The sequence below is a fragment of the Symphalangus syndactylus genome, chromosome 14 (assembly GCF_028878055.3).
Source record: "Symphalangus syndactylus isolate Jambi chromosome 14, NHGRI_mSymSyn1-v2.1_pri, whole genome shotgun sequence".
NCBI classification, from domain to species: domain Eukaryota; kingdom Metazoa; phylum Chordata; class Mammalia; order Primates; family Hylobatidae; genus Symphalangus; species Symphalangus syndactylus.
In genome coordinates, this window is record NC_072436.2 from 62,290,884 (window position 1) to 62,309,371 (window position 18,488).

Sequence of the window (18,488 nt, forward strand, 5' to 3'; positions counted from 1 at the left end):
CTTCTGGGCCAATTAAGTGCTCTCAATGAACAAGGATAAGGACTTAATTAAACTGTGATCCATCAGTCCAGTGGTCCCCACAGAGGTCTGGCTGGATGAGAAAGCAAAGGAGAGAGCTGAGGGAGCCATCGAGGTGAGATGAGGGCAGGACAGGGCTGGGAGCCCAAGACGGCTACTCCTCCTGGGTGAGCGGGACTCCCACTGCTTGAGAAAATAAGCAGGGATCCCTCCCAAAATAACAACCACAGTAGTAGCATCGGGTTGTGAGCCAAACACTTGACACATGCTATCTGGTTCATTCCCAGGTCAACTACAGGGGAAGGGATTCCTCTTCCCATTTTACAGCCAGGGGACCTGGCCTCAGAGAGGTTGAGCATGTGGCCTGAAGTCACCCAGCTAGAAGGCACCAAAGTGAGATTCCCTTTCAGGCCCATGTGACCCCATCCATGTTCCTGCCCTATACCCAACCCCCCTGACCTGTCCTGGGACCCTCGGGACTGCTCTGGGGTAGGTCTTCTCTGCTTGTTTTTGCTTCACACGCCAGAAAGAAATTCCTCTGGGAGGCTGCCCAGACCTTGCCTTGGCGCAGGAGCTGCGTCTGAGCCCAGCTGGGAGAGAGCCACTGCATAGACGGGAGGAGAGTAGGGCGGCCCGCGGACAACTCTGCACCATGAACAGCGACACAAGACAGCACTTTTTTTTTTTTTTTTAGATGGAGTCTCATCCTGTTGCTTAGGCCAAAGTGCACTGGCACGACCTCGGCTCACTGCAGCCTCCCTGGTTCAAGCAATTCTCCTGTCTCAGCCTCCCGAGTAGCTGGGACTACAGACGTGTGCGCCACCACACCTGGCTAATCTTTGTGTGTGTGTATATATATATATATATATTTTTTTTTTAGTAGAGTTGGGGTTTCACCATGTTGGCCAGGCTGGTCTCAAACTCCTGGCCTCAAGTGATCCACCTGCCTTGGCCTCCCAAAGTGCTGAGATTACAGGTGTGAGCCACTGCACCCAGCCAGACAGAACGTTTTATTACTAGGAGCAGAAAGGAATGAAAAACCACAGAAGACAAGCCCTGTCCAGGGCATAAGGAGTTAAAACTCAGGTTTCAGTTTAAAAGGCTGGGAAAAAAGAAATGCTGAGATTTGGGGGAGGCGGTGTGGTTATTTTATTTTATTTTTTAAAAAACAAGAAAACAGAAAAGCAAAATGAGAGGAGCATCTCCTCTCACCTCGATTACAATAGTGATTTAGAATTTCCTCACCGCTCCCTGCTCCTCTGGCTTGGGGAGGAAAGCCTCGCCATCCAGCTCCCACTCCCGGGGTTGGGGAGGACTCCTTTGTCCCGGGCTCCTGGCACCCAGCTGAAATTCTTTATGATTCTTTTCATGCCAAGGTGGATCAGAAAGAAACCAAATTAAAACAAGCTGATAAAGAGGCTGCATGGAAACCAGGTTTCAGGGAACCAAGGGGCTGGGTCTCTGTGGCCTAATCATGGTGGGCAGCCAGAGCAGCCCCATGGATCCACTTTTCTAGGCTCACTCCAGCCTCCCAGGTGTGCAGGGGAGACTCAATTGCTTCTCAGACTGGGAAAAGCGGCCTCCTAATAAGACCTGCTGAATGCACAGTGGTGCTAGCTGAGGAGCCTCTTCCCTCACAGCAAGTGGGTTCCCTGATGCGAGAGGCCCTACTTGTTTGGGGAAAGCAGGACACTGGGGCATCCAGGGGCATATTTGTTTCTCAGGGCTGCTGTAACAAAGCACCATGGCCCGGGTGCCTTAAAACAACAGAAATTTCTTCTTCCACAGCCCTGGCTGCCAGGAGTCTGAGTCAAGCTCAGCAGCACCATGCCCTGCATGAAGGCTCCCCGGGAGAATCCTTCCTGCCTCCTTCAGCTCTGGGGGCCCCAGGTGTTCCTTGGCTTGCAGCCACATCACTCCAATCTCTGCCTCTGCCTTCACTTGGTGTTCTCTTCTCTGGGTTTCTATCCTCCCCCACTTTTCTTTCTTAATAGAGATGAGATCTCACTATGTTGTCCAGGCTGGTCTTGAACTCCTGGGCTGAAATGATCCACTTTCTTTGGCCTCCCAAAGTGCCGAGATTATAGCCATGAGCCACTGTGCCTGGCCTCTCCTGTCTTCTTAAAAGAACCCCATCATATTGGATTTAGGGACTGCCTTAGTCTGGTATGACCTCAGCTGAACTAATTATCTCAGCAATGACCTTATTTCCAAATAAGGTCACACTCTGAGGCACTAGGGGTTAGGACATCAACATATAGAGGATGATATATGTTGGAGGATCATCAACATATAGAGGATGATATTTAGAGGAGACACAATTCAACCCATAACAGCTGAGGCTTGAGCTGTGGGGTGACTTAGAGATGGGTGGGACTTGGGAGGGTGTGCATGTGTGGAGATGTGGGGGCTGGACCTCTCCACCTCCTTCCTGAGGGCAGGAAGGCTCAGGTAAGTGCAGGTGCTGATGGAGGCTGAGGGGGCGAGGGAAGGAAAGGAGGAGGTGCTGTCTAGTGCTGATCCTGAGGGGAAGGCAAGGATGGTTGAAGAGTACCAGGTATGATAAGTAGATGTCAGAGACAGAGATTCCTAAGATATCGACTGTGGTGCTGGCCAGAGAAAGAGCCTGGCTGGGATAACGGGGAGGCTGGACTTCATGGCTGGGCCAGTCCCCACCAGGCCTTGTGGGCTGGGCTGAAGAATTTGGGCCTTTTCCTGAGGATAGTAGAAATATGTTGAGGGTATTAACAAGGGCTATAAAACAGAGCTTAGCAAACTATAGTCATGGATCAAATCTACAGCCACAGCCTCTACAATAGGTGTACCAGGAAGAAAGCATTCACACATTTTTAGCAAAATATAACAATATCAAGAGTAATGTTTCATGCCAGATGAAAATTATGTGATATTCAAATTTCTGTATCCATAAATAGTTTTACTGGGACACAGCCATGCACATTTGTGGACACAGCATCTGCAGCTGCTCTCCTGCTGCACAGGCAGAGTTGAAGGTTGCCATAAACTGTATGGCTTGTGAACCCTCAAACATTCACTGTCTGTCCTGGACCAGAAAATGCTTGCCAACCCCTGGTGCAAAATAGGCAGGTTTACATGTGTACAAAGGTCACTCTGACTGCAGACCGGAGAGGGAACTGGAGTTGGTCAAGGCCAAAGGGTTAGAGGCCAATTTGGTCTTTGCCATAGACTGGAGAGAGGTGATGGGGCTGACTGTGTACAATGGTGCTGGGGGGCCAGAGGACAGTGGAAAGATGTCACTGGTGCTAGCATGAGGGGGCACCTGATGGTCTGGGGTGGGTGGCAGTTTCAGTGGGCACAGCTGGCGAGGAGAGGAGGGGTCTGGACAGGTGGAGAATGCAAAGTTGAGTGCTAAAAAGAGGAGAGTGGCTCCTGGCAAGAGAGGGAATGTGGGGCAGAGGAAGGTCTATAGGAGGGACTTTGGTTTTTAAAGATGTGAGACTTGAGCAGGTTTAAACATTGGTGGTGGGAGCAGTTAGGAGAAGTAGAGGTCGAGAGCAGTGACTCACATCTGTAATCCCATCACTTTGGGAAGCCAAGGCAGGGGGACGGCTTGAGGCCAGGAGTTTGAGACCAACCTGGGCAACATAGCAAGAATCTATCTCTACCAAAAAATAAAACAATTAGCCAGTCATGGAGGCATGTGCTTGTAGTCCTAGCTATTTGGGAGGCTGAGGAAGGAGGATTGCTTGAGACCAGGAGTTGGAGGCTGCAGTAAGCTATGATTGCACCACTGCACTACAGCCTGAGTGACAGAGTGAGACTCTGCTTCTAAAAAAAAAAAAAAAAAAAGTGGCAGAAAGAGAGGACAAGTGATGGAGCCAGCAGCCAGCTCCTGAGGGTCTGGGGTCCTGTACCCAGTGGAGTGCAGTCCCTGGCAGAAGGAGAGGCCTGGTAGGGCAGAGTTAACTGAAGCAGGATGGCAGGAAGTGGGAGAAATGAATTCTTTACAAGGCTCCTATTTTCTCGGGGAAGGGGTCAGTGAAGGGAGAGGCAGTGGGCTGGTGGTTCAAAACAGTATCTGTGGAGGATGAGTAAGGTGACTGGGGAAACTGTGGGAAGGCACAGGTGAGGGTAGTGGCTTGAATTTGTTTTCTTTTTGTTGCTTTATTTTGAGATGGACTCTCACTCTCTCGCCCAGGCTGGAGTGCAATGGCGTGATCTCGGCTCACTGCAACCTCTGCCTCCCAGATTTAAGTGATTCTCGTGCTTCAGCCTCCCGAGTAGCTGGGACTATAGGCACACACCACCATGCCCAGCTAATTTTTGTATTTTTAGTAGAGATGGGGTTTCACCATGTTGGCCAGGCTGGTCTTGAACGCCTGACCTCAGGTGATCCACTCGCCTCGGCCTCCCAAAGTGCTGGGATTACAGGTGCGAGCCACTGAGCCTGGCCAGTACCTTGACTTTGTACAGGTGCTATCTACACAGGCGGCTGGCTTTCTTCAGCAGGGCTCAGTAGCCTTATGGAAAGAGCAAGGTGGGTTGAAAGCTGGGCTGACCCAAGGCTGGGGCTCTTCCAGGAAGCTGTGACAGATGGACTCCAATGCCAGGGGGCTGAAGACACTGGCAAGAGGGAGGCTGAGAGGGTGATGACCAGGTCCACTGGCTGGGGAAGAAGGTTCAGCCAGCAGGGAACTGACGGATGGGGCGGGAGGGCCAGGGCAAGAGGTGGAAGGCCTTCCACAGCCCTGCTGCTCATAGTGAGGTGTGGGGACTGGCCACAGGAGCATCACCTGGGAGTAGGTCAGAAATGCAGAATCTTGGGCCCCACCCCAGACCTGCTGATCAGAAACTGCATGTGTGGTGTTCCCAGGGTGAGTCCTTGCACACAAAACTTTACGATGCTCTGTGATGAGATGGTGCCACAGGTGTGAGGGAGACTGGGAAGTCAGAATCAAGGCTTCGAATGGGAAACGGGTCTAGGTGATGACGGAGGTCAGGGTGCTGCCTCATTGGTCCTCACTTTCCCAGTCTGTGAGATGACTTTGATCACAGTCTGATGAAAAGGCTGATCATAGCCCCAAAGAGTCACAGTCTTTAACAACCTTGGCTGTGGCTTCAGACAACCCTTTACTCTGGTCCCAGCTCTGTCACTCACTGAGCACGTGACCTCAGACAAGGGACGGAACCTCGTTATACCTTGGACACTCCATCTGTATAACGGGCAAAGTAAGGATGGCTGTCCTTTTTTTTTTTTTTTTTTTTTTTGGTGGTGGAGCCTTGCTCTGTTGCCCAGGCTGGAGTGCAGCAGCATGATCTCGGCTCACTGCAAGCTCCGCCTCCCGGGTTCACGCCGTTCTCCTGCCTCAGCCTCCCGAGTAGCTGTGACTACAGGTGCCTGCCACCACGCCTGGCTAATTTTTTGTATTTTTTAGTAGAGATGGGGTTTCACCTTGTTAGCCAGGATGGTCTTGATCTCCTGACCTCGTGATCCGCCTGCCCTGGCCTCCTAAAGTGCTGGGATTACAGGTGTGAGCCACCGTGCCTGGCCAAGATGGCTGTCTTATAGAAAATACAAGTTCAGGCAGCTCGCTGTAAGGCTTGTTTTCAAACACACATTTGTTCCACTGTGATTGATATATTAGAGAACGATATGAGCATCTGTGGGTTTTGCATTTGCTATGCACAGTTTTGTCTGCAAGAAGCAGGAGTCAATACAGAAAATTGCACTCAGCTGAGGTGGGATGCACAGTTGTGCACAAAATGCACATGGCTCTGGGGTCCTCAGCTCACTGCAAATGTTTCACACGCACACCTGGTGTTACAACTTTTTTTTTTTTTTTCAATTTCTGACAACCTTCCTTCTACCACTTAACAGTAACTTATAAGCTGTACCCCTTCTGACACTCACTTCTGCAAGCAAACTAGGAGCCTTTTCCAAGGCAAAGTGCTATAAGTATTATAGTAGTTATGCATTTCTTAACCATTTAATATGTGTAAAATTGTGCAATCGTCTTCATTAAGTTCTTTTCTTTTTTAGTGTGTTGCTAATGAAGTTTTTGCATGTTGCTGCCCCCACTCCATTTCCCCCACAAGCCCTCTGGTTTTTGTCACACAGTTTGGCATAGCATGGTGATTTCTACAAACGTACCCATCGCACAGTAGCAGAACTGACCATAAAGTGCTTAGCACAGCGCTTGACGTTCGGTAGGCAGTCACGGAATGTGTCCTTATGTAGTTTCCCACTGTTATGAATCAGTCAACCCATATTGGAGTGCCTACAACGTGCCAGACACTGTGTTAGGCACTGGGAATTAGCAGTAATAATGACAACAACAAGTGTAATAGCAATACCCTTGTCTCCATGTACTGTGGTATCAGTAGCTGCTTGTGTTTAGATGAAAACATTACTGCTGCTGCCACACTTTGCTTAGAAATGCACTGATCCCCAGCTCTACTTCGAGTCCATTCATTTCCTGTTGCTACCCACCAAGACAATAGTGGTCACTTCCCTGGAGGCCAGAGGGAAGGAGTTAAACATCAGGCCTTTCAGCATCTCCAAATCCCAGGGACCTTAAGGGAATGAAGACTTGGTCATCTTTGGGGAGGAATGACTTTGTCAAGCTAATTCATACTAAGATTGGAGGGCGGGTCCAGTAAGTGGATTGGAAGCATTAACTGGGAGGTAGATACCAGGCAGGGATTGGTGAGTTGTGATGGCATGAACCCTGCCAAGCACCGCCCAGATGGCCGGAGCTTCCTGTCCCACTGAGTCCTACTCTCTGGGCTTCACCAAGCTCTGGGTTTCCTGAGACCAGATGTTCCGGGATTACTGGATGTTGATAAGGCTGGAGGATGAGCCACAGTCTCCAGGTTGTTCCCTATAACGTGCTTGGTAGGTCAAGGGATGCTGGAAAGAGGCCACCCTGGCCTCCCTGCAGTGCCTGCTGTTGGCAGCCCTGCCTGAAGGCCAGCACTGACCCTCTGTATCTGCGGCAAGGCTTCAGGTGTGGCTGAGGCTCTCCACTCTGGGATCTATATCTATACTTATGCCCATAGCTATATCATCAATGTCTATTTCAATCTAGGTAGAGTAGCTAACTTTAATTTGGCCAACAAAAAAGTGAAACAACAAAAGCAAAAAAAAATCTCTCATGCAGATTTCATTTTCTTTGTTAAAAAGGCCATTTTTAACATCAAAAGAGGACAAAGGTCACAGAATTTTATGCAAAGAGTGGATTTAGCATCATGAGAACCTGCCACGTGGCCCTGGTTTTGACTAGTTCACAGCAGACTTCTTACAACACCACCCCGGGCCTTCCCCACTACTGAGCACCAGAGCTTGAGACCTGTGTCCTCTCTCAGAGCTGCCCTGCTGTCTGGGGTTGCGTTCTGACTTTTTCGGTGGCCTGTCTTGACTTCCCTAGCAAGGCTGCAAGCTCCGCCTGTTCTTGGAGTGCCCCTGGTACCTGACACTTTGTCTAACTCACAGTGGGTGATCAAGAAGCTGGGGCAGGCCTACTGCTTGCAGGGCTGGAGGGCACCCCGCTAAAGCACAGCACAAAGGCATCCCAAGTCAAACCACTCGGCTTTGCTCTGCCCATGTAGCTCTGCTCTAAGGAATGGTAGACACAGGTGGAGAAGGAAGGTTTTTGATTGGGTATTTCACTTGCTGTGTGACCTTAGGCAAGCTGCCTAATCTCTCTGTGCCTCCATTTACTAATCTATAAAATAGGGGCAGTAACAATCGGTACTAATATGGGCCAGGCAGTGTTTTTTTGTTTTGTTTTGTTTTGTTGTTGTTGTTTTGAGATAGGTTTATTTTTTTTTTGTCACCCAGGTTGGAGTGCAGTGGGGTAATCTCAGCTCACTGCAGCCTCAGCCTCCTGGGTTCAAGCGATCCCCTCAAGTAGCTAGGACCACAGGCATGCACCACCATACTTGGCAAATTTTCATATTATTATTATTATTTTTAAGAGACAGGGTCTTGCCATGTTGCCCATGCTGGTCTCGAACCCCTGAGCTCAAGTGATCCACCCCCCTTGGCCTCCTAAAATGCTAGGATTACAGGCGTGAACCACCACACCTGGCCTCAGGCAGTGTTCTAAGCATTTCACATGTGATAATGCATTTACTCCTTATTAACCACCCTATGAGGTCAGAAATAATAATACCCAAATGTGGCAGATAAAAAAGATCGGGAAACCAAGGAACAAAGATGTTAAGGAACTTGCCCAAGTTTGCACAGCCAGTAGTTGACAGAGCCCCAGTGGGCTTCTAGATTTTGTGCTGTTAACCACCCTACTATAGCCCCTACCTGAAGATCCAGTGTGAGGATTCAATGAGTTAATACATGTAGTGTGCTTAGGACATGGGCTGGCATAAGGCATAGTCAGCAATCTTTAAGAGTTAGCTATTGCCATTATTATTAATGTTATTATTACTCCTTTATCTGTCCTTGCTCTCAGCATCCTCTAACAGCACCCTGACACGGCTCAACATATCCTTATCTAGGACAAGCCCTGGCCCAGCAAAGCAGCCTGGGGAGCTTCAGTCCCAGGTGTCAGAAGCTGTGACCCTGGCTACTGGGAGCCTTATGCCCCATAGCCAACTCCTCTCTCTGCCTTTCTGTTTTTTGGCTTTTTTTTCTTTTTTTTTTTTTGAGACAGGGTCTTGCTCTGCCACCCAGGCTGGAGTACAGTGGCATGATCATGGCTCACTGCAGCCTTGATCGCCTGGGCTCAAGCGATCCTCCCACCTCAACCTCCCAAGGAACTGGGACTACAGGCACGCACCAATATGCCCAGCTAACATTTTTATTTTTAGTAGAGACGCGGCCTCGCTATGTTGCACAGGTCTCTGTGCTTGCAAGTGTGAGCCACTGCGCCTGGCCCCTCTTTCTGCCTTTCTCAACATCTGCTCAGATCACAGGCAGCAGGTCCCAGACTCAATCCCACCAGCTCTGAGCTTTCTGCTCTTTGTCCTCCATGACTCAGTTCCAATCCTTGCCCATTCTCTCTGGGTTTTCCAAAGTCACCCTTGTGGGTGCCTTCAGAGACACCAAGTGGGAGAATTGGACCAGAACTATGCTAATGAAGCCCTGGGGACCCGCTTGCGAGCCGCCATCTAGAAAAGGTGATCAGTGTGGGCTTTGGGGTAACGGCCAGATCTGAGAGGAGGCCAGGAGGGGACTGAGGAGCATGGCTCTGATATTTTACAGCGACCCCCATCAGGATGTGGAGTCCATTTCCCCACTCCCGAAATCTGGGCCGGCTTCATGACTTGCTTTCATTGACAGAATGTGGTCCTTGTAGCTTCTACATTCACCCTCTAAGATCATGGCCCCAACACCATGGTGGCCCACCATGCTACCAAGGAGGAGAAACCATGTGGAGAAAGAGATCCCGCACCCAGCTGTCCCCACCAAGCCCAGCCCAAGCCAACTGCCAGATGGGCACAACTTCATGGCGAGCCCAGGAGAGACCGGGGGGAATAATTATCTCGGTTGTTTAAGCCACCAAGTGCTGAGTTGGTTTCCTAAGCAGCAGTAGGTAGCTGACCAGAGTGCTATCTGTGGCCCGGCCGGCACGCTCCTGCGGGCAGGACCTCACTCTGCACTCCCGCGGCCCGTGGTGTTTGAGTGCCGCGGTGGCTGGAGCCTGTGGATGTGCTGTGCGTTGGCCTCCAGGGACTATCTCTCTTGGGGAGACTGTCTCTCTTAGTCACTAGCCTTCATTCTGCAGAAAGAACGGCCTCTTCCTTCTCCAGCTGTCTGTGAGCCCACCACTGCCTGGAACCCCCTACCTATGCTTTCTGTTTATCTTGAGTTGCAGAACACACCAGCATCTCTCAGCCCCCAGGGGCTGCCAGTTAGAGCCGAAACCCCTATTTTCAACCCCCTCCCATGAGGTAGGTGATCATTTGGAGTGTTTGTTAATAAGAGTTAATGTACTATTTCTCTTTCTGCAGTGGCTTAGAAAGTGCCACTGGCTGTGTGACCTTGGGTAGGTTGCTGAACCTCTCTGAGCTGTGAATTCTAGTTAGGAAGCAGAGATAATAATTGCAGTAGTCTTCCAGAACTGCTGCTAGTAAGAGCTTGGCTCGGTTCCTGGCACTCACCCCGTGCCATGCATGTGCTCCCGTGACTTCTGGGAAGGCCCGCTGGCCTCTGCCTCCCCGTCTCTGCTGCCTGCTCTCTCTTCTAAGGGGAGGCCAGAAAGAGAGCCAAAGAAGCCAGAGACAAAGCCGCTGGCCTGAGGAATTTCTCTTCATCTTCTTATCTGAGGAGTTTCAAAGGCTGCCAGCGGCTCTGTGTGCATCCCCTGCTTTTGTGTCCCTTGCTGGGGCCGTCACATGTGCGGGGCTTCTCTGCCTCAGATATACTTTTTTCTCCCAGCTGCCAAGCCCATGCAGTTCACAGACACTACAGCTCTACCACAAGGACCTCAGCATGGCAGGGGGGCTGGGGACCCAGCCTGGGGCCGGCCAGATGCCCACCTGGCTCTCCTGGGCCTCCCCTGCACACATCTGCTCTTCTCCACATGGGCCAGGGATGGGACTCGGCCTCAGCTGGTCTCACACCCTCACGCTTGCCTCTGGGAAGAGGTTCCTGGTTTCATGGCCCTTGGGGCAGGAGAATGACACACAGTGATGTGGGGCAGGGACAGAAGGAGCCCAATGGGAAACAGTGTGTGCCTTTGCAGAGGAGGCAGCACACTCAGGTCCAACAGTGCTCCCGGATCTGCCACTCACTCTCTGGATAATCCCAGGCAAGTTTCTGACCCTCTCTGAACTTCAGGTTCTTCATTTGCATAATGAGGGTAATGAGATTCACCTGTTGTGAGATGATGGCTGTAAAGGACTTGGCACCCATGAGCCTCCATAAACATTAATGTGTGCGTGCCCAATTATGCATGGGAATCTGTGTGGGGGTGTATGTGTGTGCGTGTGTGAGACAGAGTGATCTGCCTTGCTCATCTTTTCTTTTTTCTCCTATTCGATTTTAAGTGCGAGAATAATTATGCCAGAGGGTGTTACCAAGGTGGGACAAAATCATCTGGTTGATGACATTGCCAGGGCACAGACCCAAGGATGGGTGGCAGGGTCCATCCTCCAACCATCCTCCCTCCACTCTCCTCCATCCTCTGTCCATCCTCCCTCCCTTCTTCTCCATCCTCCATCCATCCTCCCTCCATCTCCTCCATCCTTCTCCATCCTCTCTCCATTCTCCTCCATCCTCTGTCCATCCTCCCTCCGTCCCCTCCATCCTCCATCCATCCTCCCTCCGTTCTCCTCCATCCTCCCTCCGTCTCCTCCATCCTCTGTCCATCCTCCTTCCATTCTCCTCCATCCTCCATTCATCCTCCCTCTAGCCTCTGTCCATCCTCCTTCTGTTCTCCTCCATCCTCTTTCCATCCTCCCTCAGTTCTCCATCCTCTGTCCATCCTCCCTCCATTCTCCTCCATCCTCCGTCCATCCTCCCTGCATCTCCTCCATCCTCCATCCATCCTTCCTCCATTCTCCTCCATCCTCCCTCTGTCCTCCTCCATCTCCATCCTCTGTACTGTCATTTCTCCAGCCAGGGGGTTGTCTCCAGCCATGCTGCCCTTGCTGGTGAAATGGATGTAAACTTAAGCTGAATGGATTCAACCTGAGAGATGGCTCCTGGAGAGGAGGGAGCTGAGAGTGGTCAGATGAGAGAGGTTCAAGCACTAACACAAGAGGGCCTGACCTCTATGGCTTTTATGTGAGTTGCACACACATCTTCCTGCTGTACTCAGACAGCCTCGTGACTATTTGTTAACCTGCATACAAGGCTGTGTGGGAATCATACACACACAAACACATACACACATGCGCATGCACACACACACACATATTTTAGCAGACACATTAGACTCCATACATTAGACTCTATATGTCCAAATAAGTTTTGTGTTCTTCCTCCCCCTACCACCTGTCCCCAGCACATGCCCCAGGAATCACTTTGGGAAGCTGCGTGCCTGTTCCAGGGGAGAGGCAGGCCGTGGGGCCAGTGTCCACACCTTGAGGAGGGTCTCCCATGGAGTATCCTCCTGCTCACATGAGAGAAAGGATCTCATTTCTTTAAAGTCAGATTTTGCTTTGTTTCCTTGTTGTGCTCCCAGCTCTTAGAGCCACCTCATTTCTCAAACTGGAAATTCAAGGCTGGTTTCAAAATGGATCCAGATTTGTCACCAACAAAGGGCTCTCACAGCTCTGGCCTAAGAGGAGTTCTGCACAGGTGTACAGAGCCCCAGGTAGCCACTCAGAGGAGACAAGCTACCTACACACGTGATTTTCTGGGGGGTTTGTTATCAGATCTGCCCCATGATCTTGTCGAGACAGACACCTTGAATAATCCTAACAGGTACCATTCATGTCACATGTATTGTACCAGGGTGGGCTTGACCTATAGAATCCCAGGTATTCCTTACAATAATTCTCTGACGTAGGCATTACTGTGCCTGATTCCAAGAAGAGAAAACAAATTCAGGGTGGCTAACCACTTCTGCCTAAGGTGACAGAGCTAGCAGGAACAGGGTCATATTCATGCAGGCCTGACTTCAACATCTATGTTCTTTTCACTCTGACCCCAGTGATGGATGTGGACCCACATATTTGTGCCACAGTCACACGTACTCAGAAGGGTGCACAGGCTTGCCTTCGTGTAGTGCACATACACACACACACACACACGCAGACACACCAGACCCATTTGGCTACAGAACCCACCAAGAATAAAGACTCTCAGAGATTGGACATGAATGTAAACTTTCCTCCCTTTGGAAACATAAATTTATGGCAGCACTTCTAATCTTATTTTCTCTCAACTTGCTGAGTAAATTTAGTCATTTTCCTGCCTGAAAATTGGATATTATCATCTTACTCAGAACCTGGGGTTTGTAAAAGACAGGGAAGTCCTCACTATCCAGCAGTGGTTGGAGAGCCGTGGGCTATGAAGCCGGACAGGCTCCTATGGAATGCAGTTTTCAGTATGCATTTATTTAAAAGGTGAACCTGGAACATTTTGTTGAGCCCAAAACAAGGAGATGTTCAGAATCTAATGGGGATATGCTCAAAGGACCCATGCTCCAGCTTGAAGGAGCTCCACTGGCCAAATTTAGGTTAAGATGAGTATGGAAATGAACAATGACATGGGTGGATTAAAGCACATTGAATAAAAAAAAAAATGCGTGAGTTTATACTGATGCTAAATTACTTTAAAGGGGGTCAGAAAGGAAAGCTGTTTACAAAAGAATGCCACCTAAGTAAAACGAATACAAGAAAATCTCCTTATCACAACCACCATAGTAATAACTGATTCGGGTAAGACTCATCAATGGATACTAAACCCCTGGGTGGGAAAGTCCTGGGAAGGAGATTATTCACATAGTCCCAAGTTATCACTCTATAGTCCACTCATCAATAACAAAGGGAAGAAGATATTTCAACCTTTTGACAATGGGGAAATCTGGTGGACACCACCTTGACCAGTTCACCAAACCTAACATCACCAATAATGGGGCAAATTGTCATCAGGCACCTTCTAGTGTGAAGCATCAAAGACACATACCTACAAATATGGTTCCCAAAAGGCTTAACATGAGTTTAATCATGAGGATATAACTGGACAAACCCACACTGAGGGAAATTCTGCAAAGTCGGCTGGACTCTCAGAAGTGCCAAAGCCATGAAAGGTAGGAAAGAAACAATAAGGAATAGTTCTAGATTTAAGGTGTATCAAGACTCATGGCAACTAAAGGTCACATGTGATCCCCGATTAGGTCCAGCACTGAACAAGAACAACAACCATGGCCATGAAGGACACTGGGATAAAGGGACGTCCATCGGAACAAATGGAGAAACTTGAATATAGGCTGCATTTTAGATAGCGGTATTATATCAGTGTTAAATTTCCCAACTGTGAAAATTGTGTCGTGCGTGGTTCGGCAGGCAAATGCCTTGCTCTTAGGAAATATTACTTGCGAGTGAAGTGACATGATGTCTACAGCAAATCCTTGAATAGTTCAGCAGAAAAGGTGCACGTGTATACGTGTGTAGGGGGACAGTAACAGAGCACAAATGAGCAAAATGTTAGGAATTGTGATGGTACACGTATGCAGGTGTTTACAGTACTAATGATTTTACTAAGATTTGAAAAAAATCAAAATTAAAAGAGTGAAGAAAGAAGCACCTGTTATGAGCCAGGGACACAGGTGGCTTCTATCTATCCACCACCCTTTTCCCTTCTTATGTTAACAAATCCACCTCTCTTCCCTACCACGTGGCTGTAGTGTGGGGGCTGCCAATCCTGGTGTCTCAAGCCCTGGAGTAGACACATGATACAGGCCTGGCCAATCAGGGTGTTCCATGCTGTTGCCCACCACGACTGGTCAGGGATGATCTGAGCTGGGCCAATCAGAATCCTTCCCTGGGACTTTCTAAGTGAAACTTCCAGAGAAGTTTCTTCTACTCAGAAATCAGGCAGCTATAGCCTGTGAGCCCTGAACTTCTCAGCGTCACTCGTGACTTCATGAAGTATGAACCCAGAGGTGGGCACAGCTGAGCGACTTGGAGGGAAGAGGGCCTGGCAATATCAAGCTCTTGGTTCTAAGTCCTGAGGTTCCAGGAACTGCCAAGGTTCTGGAAGCTCTGACTTCGGTTCTGTGGTCCACTTGTGGTCTCCTCTGTAAATAATGAGAAGGCAAAAAAGGTGTCAGGGGATATGTAAGGCCATACTTTCTGGACAGTCACAAACGACAGAGGAGATGGAGCAGTGTGTGTGCGCGTGTGTGTGACAGAGAGAGAGAGAGAAAGAAAGAGAGAGAGAGAAAGAAAGAGAAAGGGAAAGAGAGAGAGAGAGAAATTAAGAATACATGCATTATTGGCTGGGTGCGGTGGCTCACGCCTGTAATCCCAGCACTTTGGGAGGCTGAGACGGGCGGATCACGAGGTCAGTAGATCGAGACCATCCTGGCTAACACGGTGAAACACCGTCTCTACTAAAAAAAAAAAACAAAAAATTAGCCAGATGTGGTGGCGGGCGCCTGTAGTTCCAGTTACTTGGGAGGCTGAGGCAGGAGAATGGCGTGAACCCGGGAGGCAGAGCTTGCAGTGAGCCGAGATCACACCACTGCACTCCAGCCTGGGGGACAGAGCGAGACTCTGTCTCAAAAAAAAAAAAAAAAAAAAAGAATACATGCATTATCAGGAAAGGTTTTCTAAAAGAGAAAGAATTTGAGCTGGGCCCTGCAGGAGAAAAAAGTTTCCAAAAGGGGAAATACAAATATTCCCGTGGAGGGGATAGGACAGTTTGGACAAAATCCAAGAAGAGGGAATTTGCAGGAAACTGTCCTGAGAACTTTGATGGTCTGGTCTGGCAGGAGTGGCAGGAGGTGAGACTATGCCAGCAGGCTAAGGAGTGCAGACCTTGCCTCCGGGGCACAGCAAGTTTTTAACTCAAGGAAAATCCTGATCAGACCTGCATTCAGGCACAGCATTGCCCCCAGGCCACGAGATCCAACACTTAGGGGCGAGGAGGCAAAGGAATGAGTTTCCTAAGTGCACGCTCATCTATTTCCTTTGAGTAACTTCCATCCAACATAGCTATAAAATGGAGTATCTGCATTCCCCCTATTGCTTTGTTTTCTAGAATTCGCAGAGCATGGTTAGCAGAAAGACTGCTTAGGATACACATTAAGGAAGCAATTGCAGCAATCCTTCTTTAATGAGAGGCAGTGTGGTGGATCGTAAAAAATTCCCACTCTGCTGTCAGACAGCTTATATTTGAAGCCCAACTCAACCATCTGACTTTAGGTGATTTCTTTAACTTCTCTGAGCTTCAGTGTGTTTATCTGTAAAATGGGGGAAATAACTGAAACTACTCATAGGATTGTGGGCAGGATTAAATGAGATAATCACAGAGGGACATCATAATGTCTGCCATATAATAAATTCTTTTTCATTGTCTATGATTGCTATCATCATTGTTATCATCGTCATCATCATCATCATCAATAGTTGGACCTCATCATCATCATCATCACCACCAATAGCTGGACCCCATCCACTCCCAGAATGCCTGCAGGGACAAGGGCTGACTGTTTTCAAAGGCAGCCCATTCCATCTGGTCCTTCCACTGAGCTGGAACCTGCTTCTGTGTACCACCCACCCTTGCATCCCAGCAGTGCCAGGGCCCCAGAAGAGCAGCTCTGAACCAGACAAGGAACCAACTCTCCTCTCCTCCTCCTGGCTCCTGCCTCCAGTTCCCTGCCGGAAGAAGTCAGGGGCAGGCTAGGCCCGGCACCACTTGCACGCGTGGTATGTCATCCCATGCTCTTAGTCACCCACTTGAGTGTGTCCAAAGTCTAAGATGATGCAGGGGCTCTTCACAGAGACAGTCACAACTTCCTGGGGGTGCCAGGTTGTGGCCAGGAGAGGCTCTGGCCCCCAACTGAAAACCACAGCAGGGGCTGCTCAGGGAGAGCTTTCTGGTCTCCTTGTGGGCTTCCTGGAGAACCGGAGGCCCAGAGTGGCCAGCCCTACAGGACCTCTCGCTTGCTCATCCAGCTCTCCCTTCTGCAGGAGGGGAGGGGATGCCCTGTCCTGGGCTTTCTTTTGCCAATGTGGCCACACTACACCAGCCCGTGCAGTCCAGGGTTAAGGCAGAAAGACTGGGGTGGGGAGTTGCTCCAAAGTCTGGCCTCCACACTCCCTAAAGGAAAGGATGGTTCTCCAGAAGGACAGATCAAGCAATTAATTATACCCCCTCCTCTTATTTGCATGCCTATCCCTGGCGGCAGATTTGTATCAACATCCCCAGGGCAAGACAATCTTGTTTCCCCAACAAAACCGATTATGCACATCAGGCCCTGGGATTAATCACCAGCCACAGGGTTGGAGGCCAATAAAACAGGCAGAGATGGGAGGATAAGAGCAGAAAGGAGGGAGTGCCTGCCCCAGTCTGTGGCTGCGAGGAAAGGCTGGAGGCCAGGGTGGCCTGGGTGAGGGGCTGCTTCCCTGCTGGCAGCAGATCCACCCTTGCTGAGACCTGTTCTCTTTCCCTGCTCTTCTTTCTCCCCACCTGGCAACGTCCCAGCAGGGAAAGGCCAGTCAGGCCCAAGAGCTCCATTGCATGGGCACAAATAGGAAGTGAAGATAAGCTCAAGAGGCCCTGAGAGGGCCATCTCTGTGTCCCACCTGAATTTCCCACAGATAGAAGATGTCCCCTCCTTCACTGATCCTGGGTTGCTGCAGACCCCACCCCTCCATTAGACCCAGGCCCCTCAACAAGAGTCCCCTGGAGATGGCAGGGTTTGAGAGAGTGAGCAGGGGGCCACAGTCACAGCCACAGCCACAGCTGCTGTTAGTGAGTCCCTGTGCCCAACACCACCTCTGCTCCTATGCACTGTGGTACAGACCATCCTGTCCAGCCAGCGCCCCGGTCCACAACTCAGCCATCCTCTGCAGGGATCAGTAGGGTGGAGCCATCTCACCTCCGGGCAGGGCTGCCTTTGCCACTCACTTCCAGAACTCCAGGCTCCCAGGAGCCCCAAGCCCCACACTGCCACACAAACCCCCTCCTCACCATGCCCTCTTCAAGGCAGGGCAGTGGTCCTGGCAGCCAGGAGGAAGGGCGGGGAGGCGCAGTTTACCTGTATTCCAGGGAGAACTTGGTTAGCTCCCTGTCATTGTGGAGCCACTTGAACTCCAGCGGCCAGCTGCCCTCGGCCATGCATGTGAGCACCAGGTGGTTTCCTTCCAGATGCACCTGTGTCCGCACAGGCTCTGTCTTGAAATACGGGGACACACCATCTGCAGAAACAGGGAGACAAAGCCACCAGTGATCACTTGCTCACCTATGTGACCTGGTGCATTTAGTATCCTAAGGCCCCTAGGCAGATAGAGCAGGTGCAGCCAGGTAATTTGCCCAAGGTACCGTGGCTGGGGGGACTTGAACCTGGGTCAATCTGTCTCCAAGACTTGGTCTTCAGCGTGAGTCCCCGACATCTGCCAACCAGAGCCCTGCCTCCTTCCTCCCCAGACCACGCTGGGCTATTGCCCTGCTGCCAGCCCACACTCCAGCATCTTCTGTCACTTCCCTCTCAGCATACACATCCACTCCATCCGCTCTGCTCGTGGGTTCCCCCTCCAGGGCAAGAGGCAAGAGGGGCACTTTTTGTGGCTCAGCCAAAGGGAATATTAATGTCACAAGGAGAATAGGGAGGCAGGTTGACATAAACCGTAGGGGGTAGAGGGTCTCCTGAGTCCTGCTCCCCAAGGCTGGGGGAAGCTCTCAAAGCGTCAATCACAGAGTCCATCCAGCAGGGCATCGTGACCACCGGCTGCCTGCTCCTTCCGTCCTGGGTCCTGAGGCCAGCCTGCCTCTACCTCCCCATTCACTCCAGGCCGGCCGCCTCGTTGCCCAGGTGGTGGGTGAGGGGCAGAACAGCTGCTTCCCCCTCTCTGCA

General features: G+C 50.4%; 1 protein-coding gene across 1 annotated transcript in view; it reads right to left on the reverse strand.

Annotated features, from left to right (window-relative positions):
* The window catches only part of LOC129462993 (protein sidekick-2-like), a 132,831-nt gene that overhangs the window by 105,876 nt on the left and 8,467 nt on the right, over positions 1-18,488 (reverse strand). Inside the window, 1 exon segment of the mRNA XM_055243445.1 lies at positions 17,673-17,832. Coding sequence (XP_055099420.1) covers positions 17,673-17,832 — 160 coding nt within the window.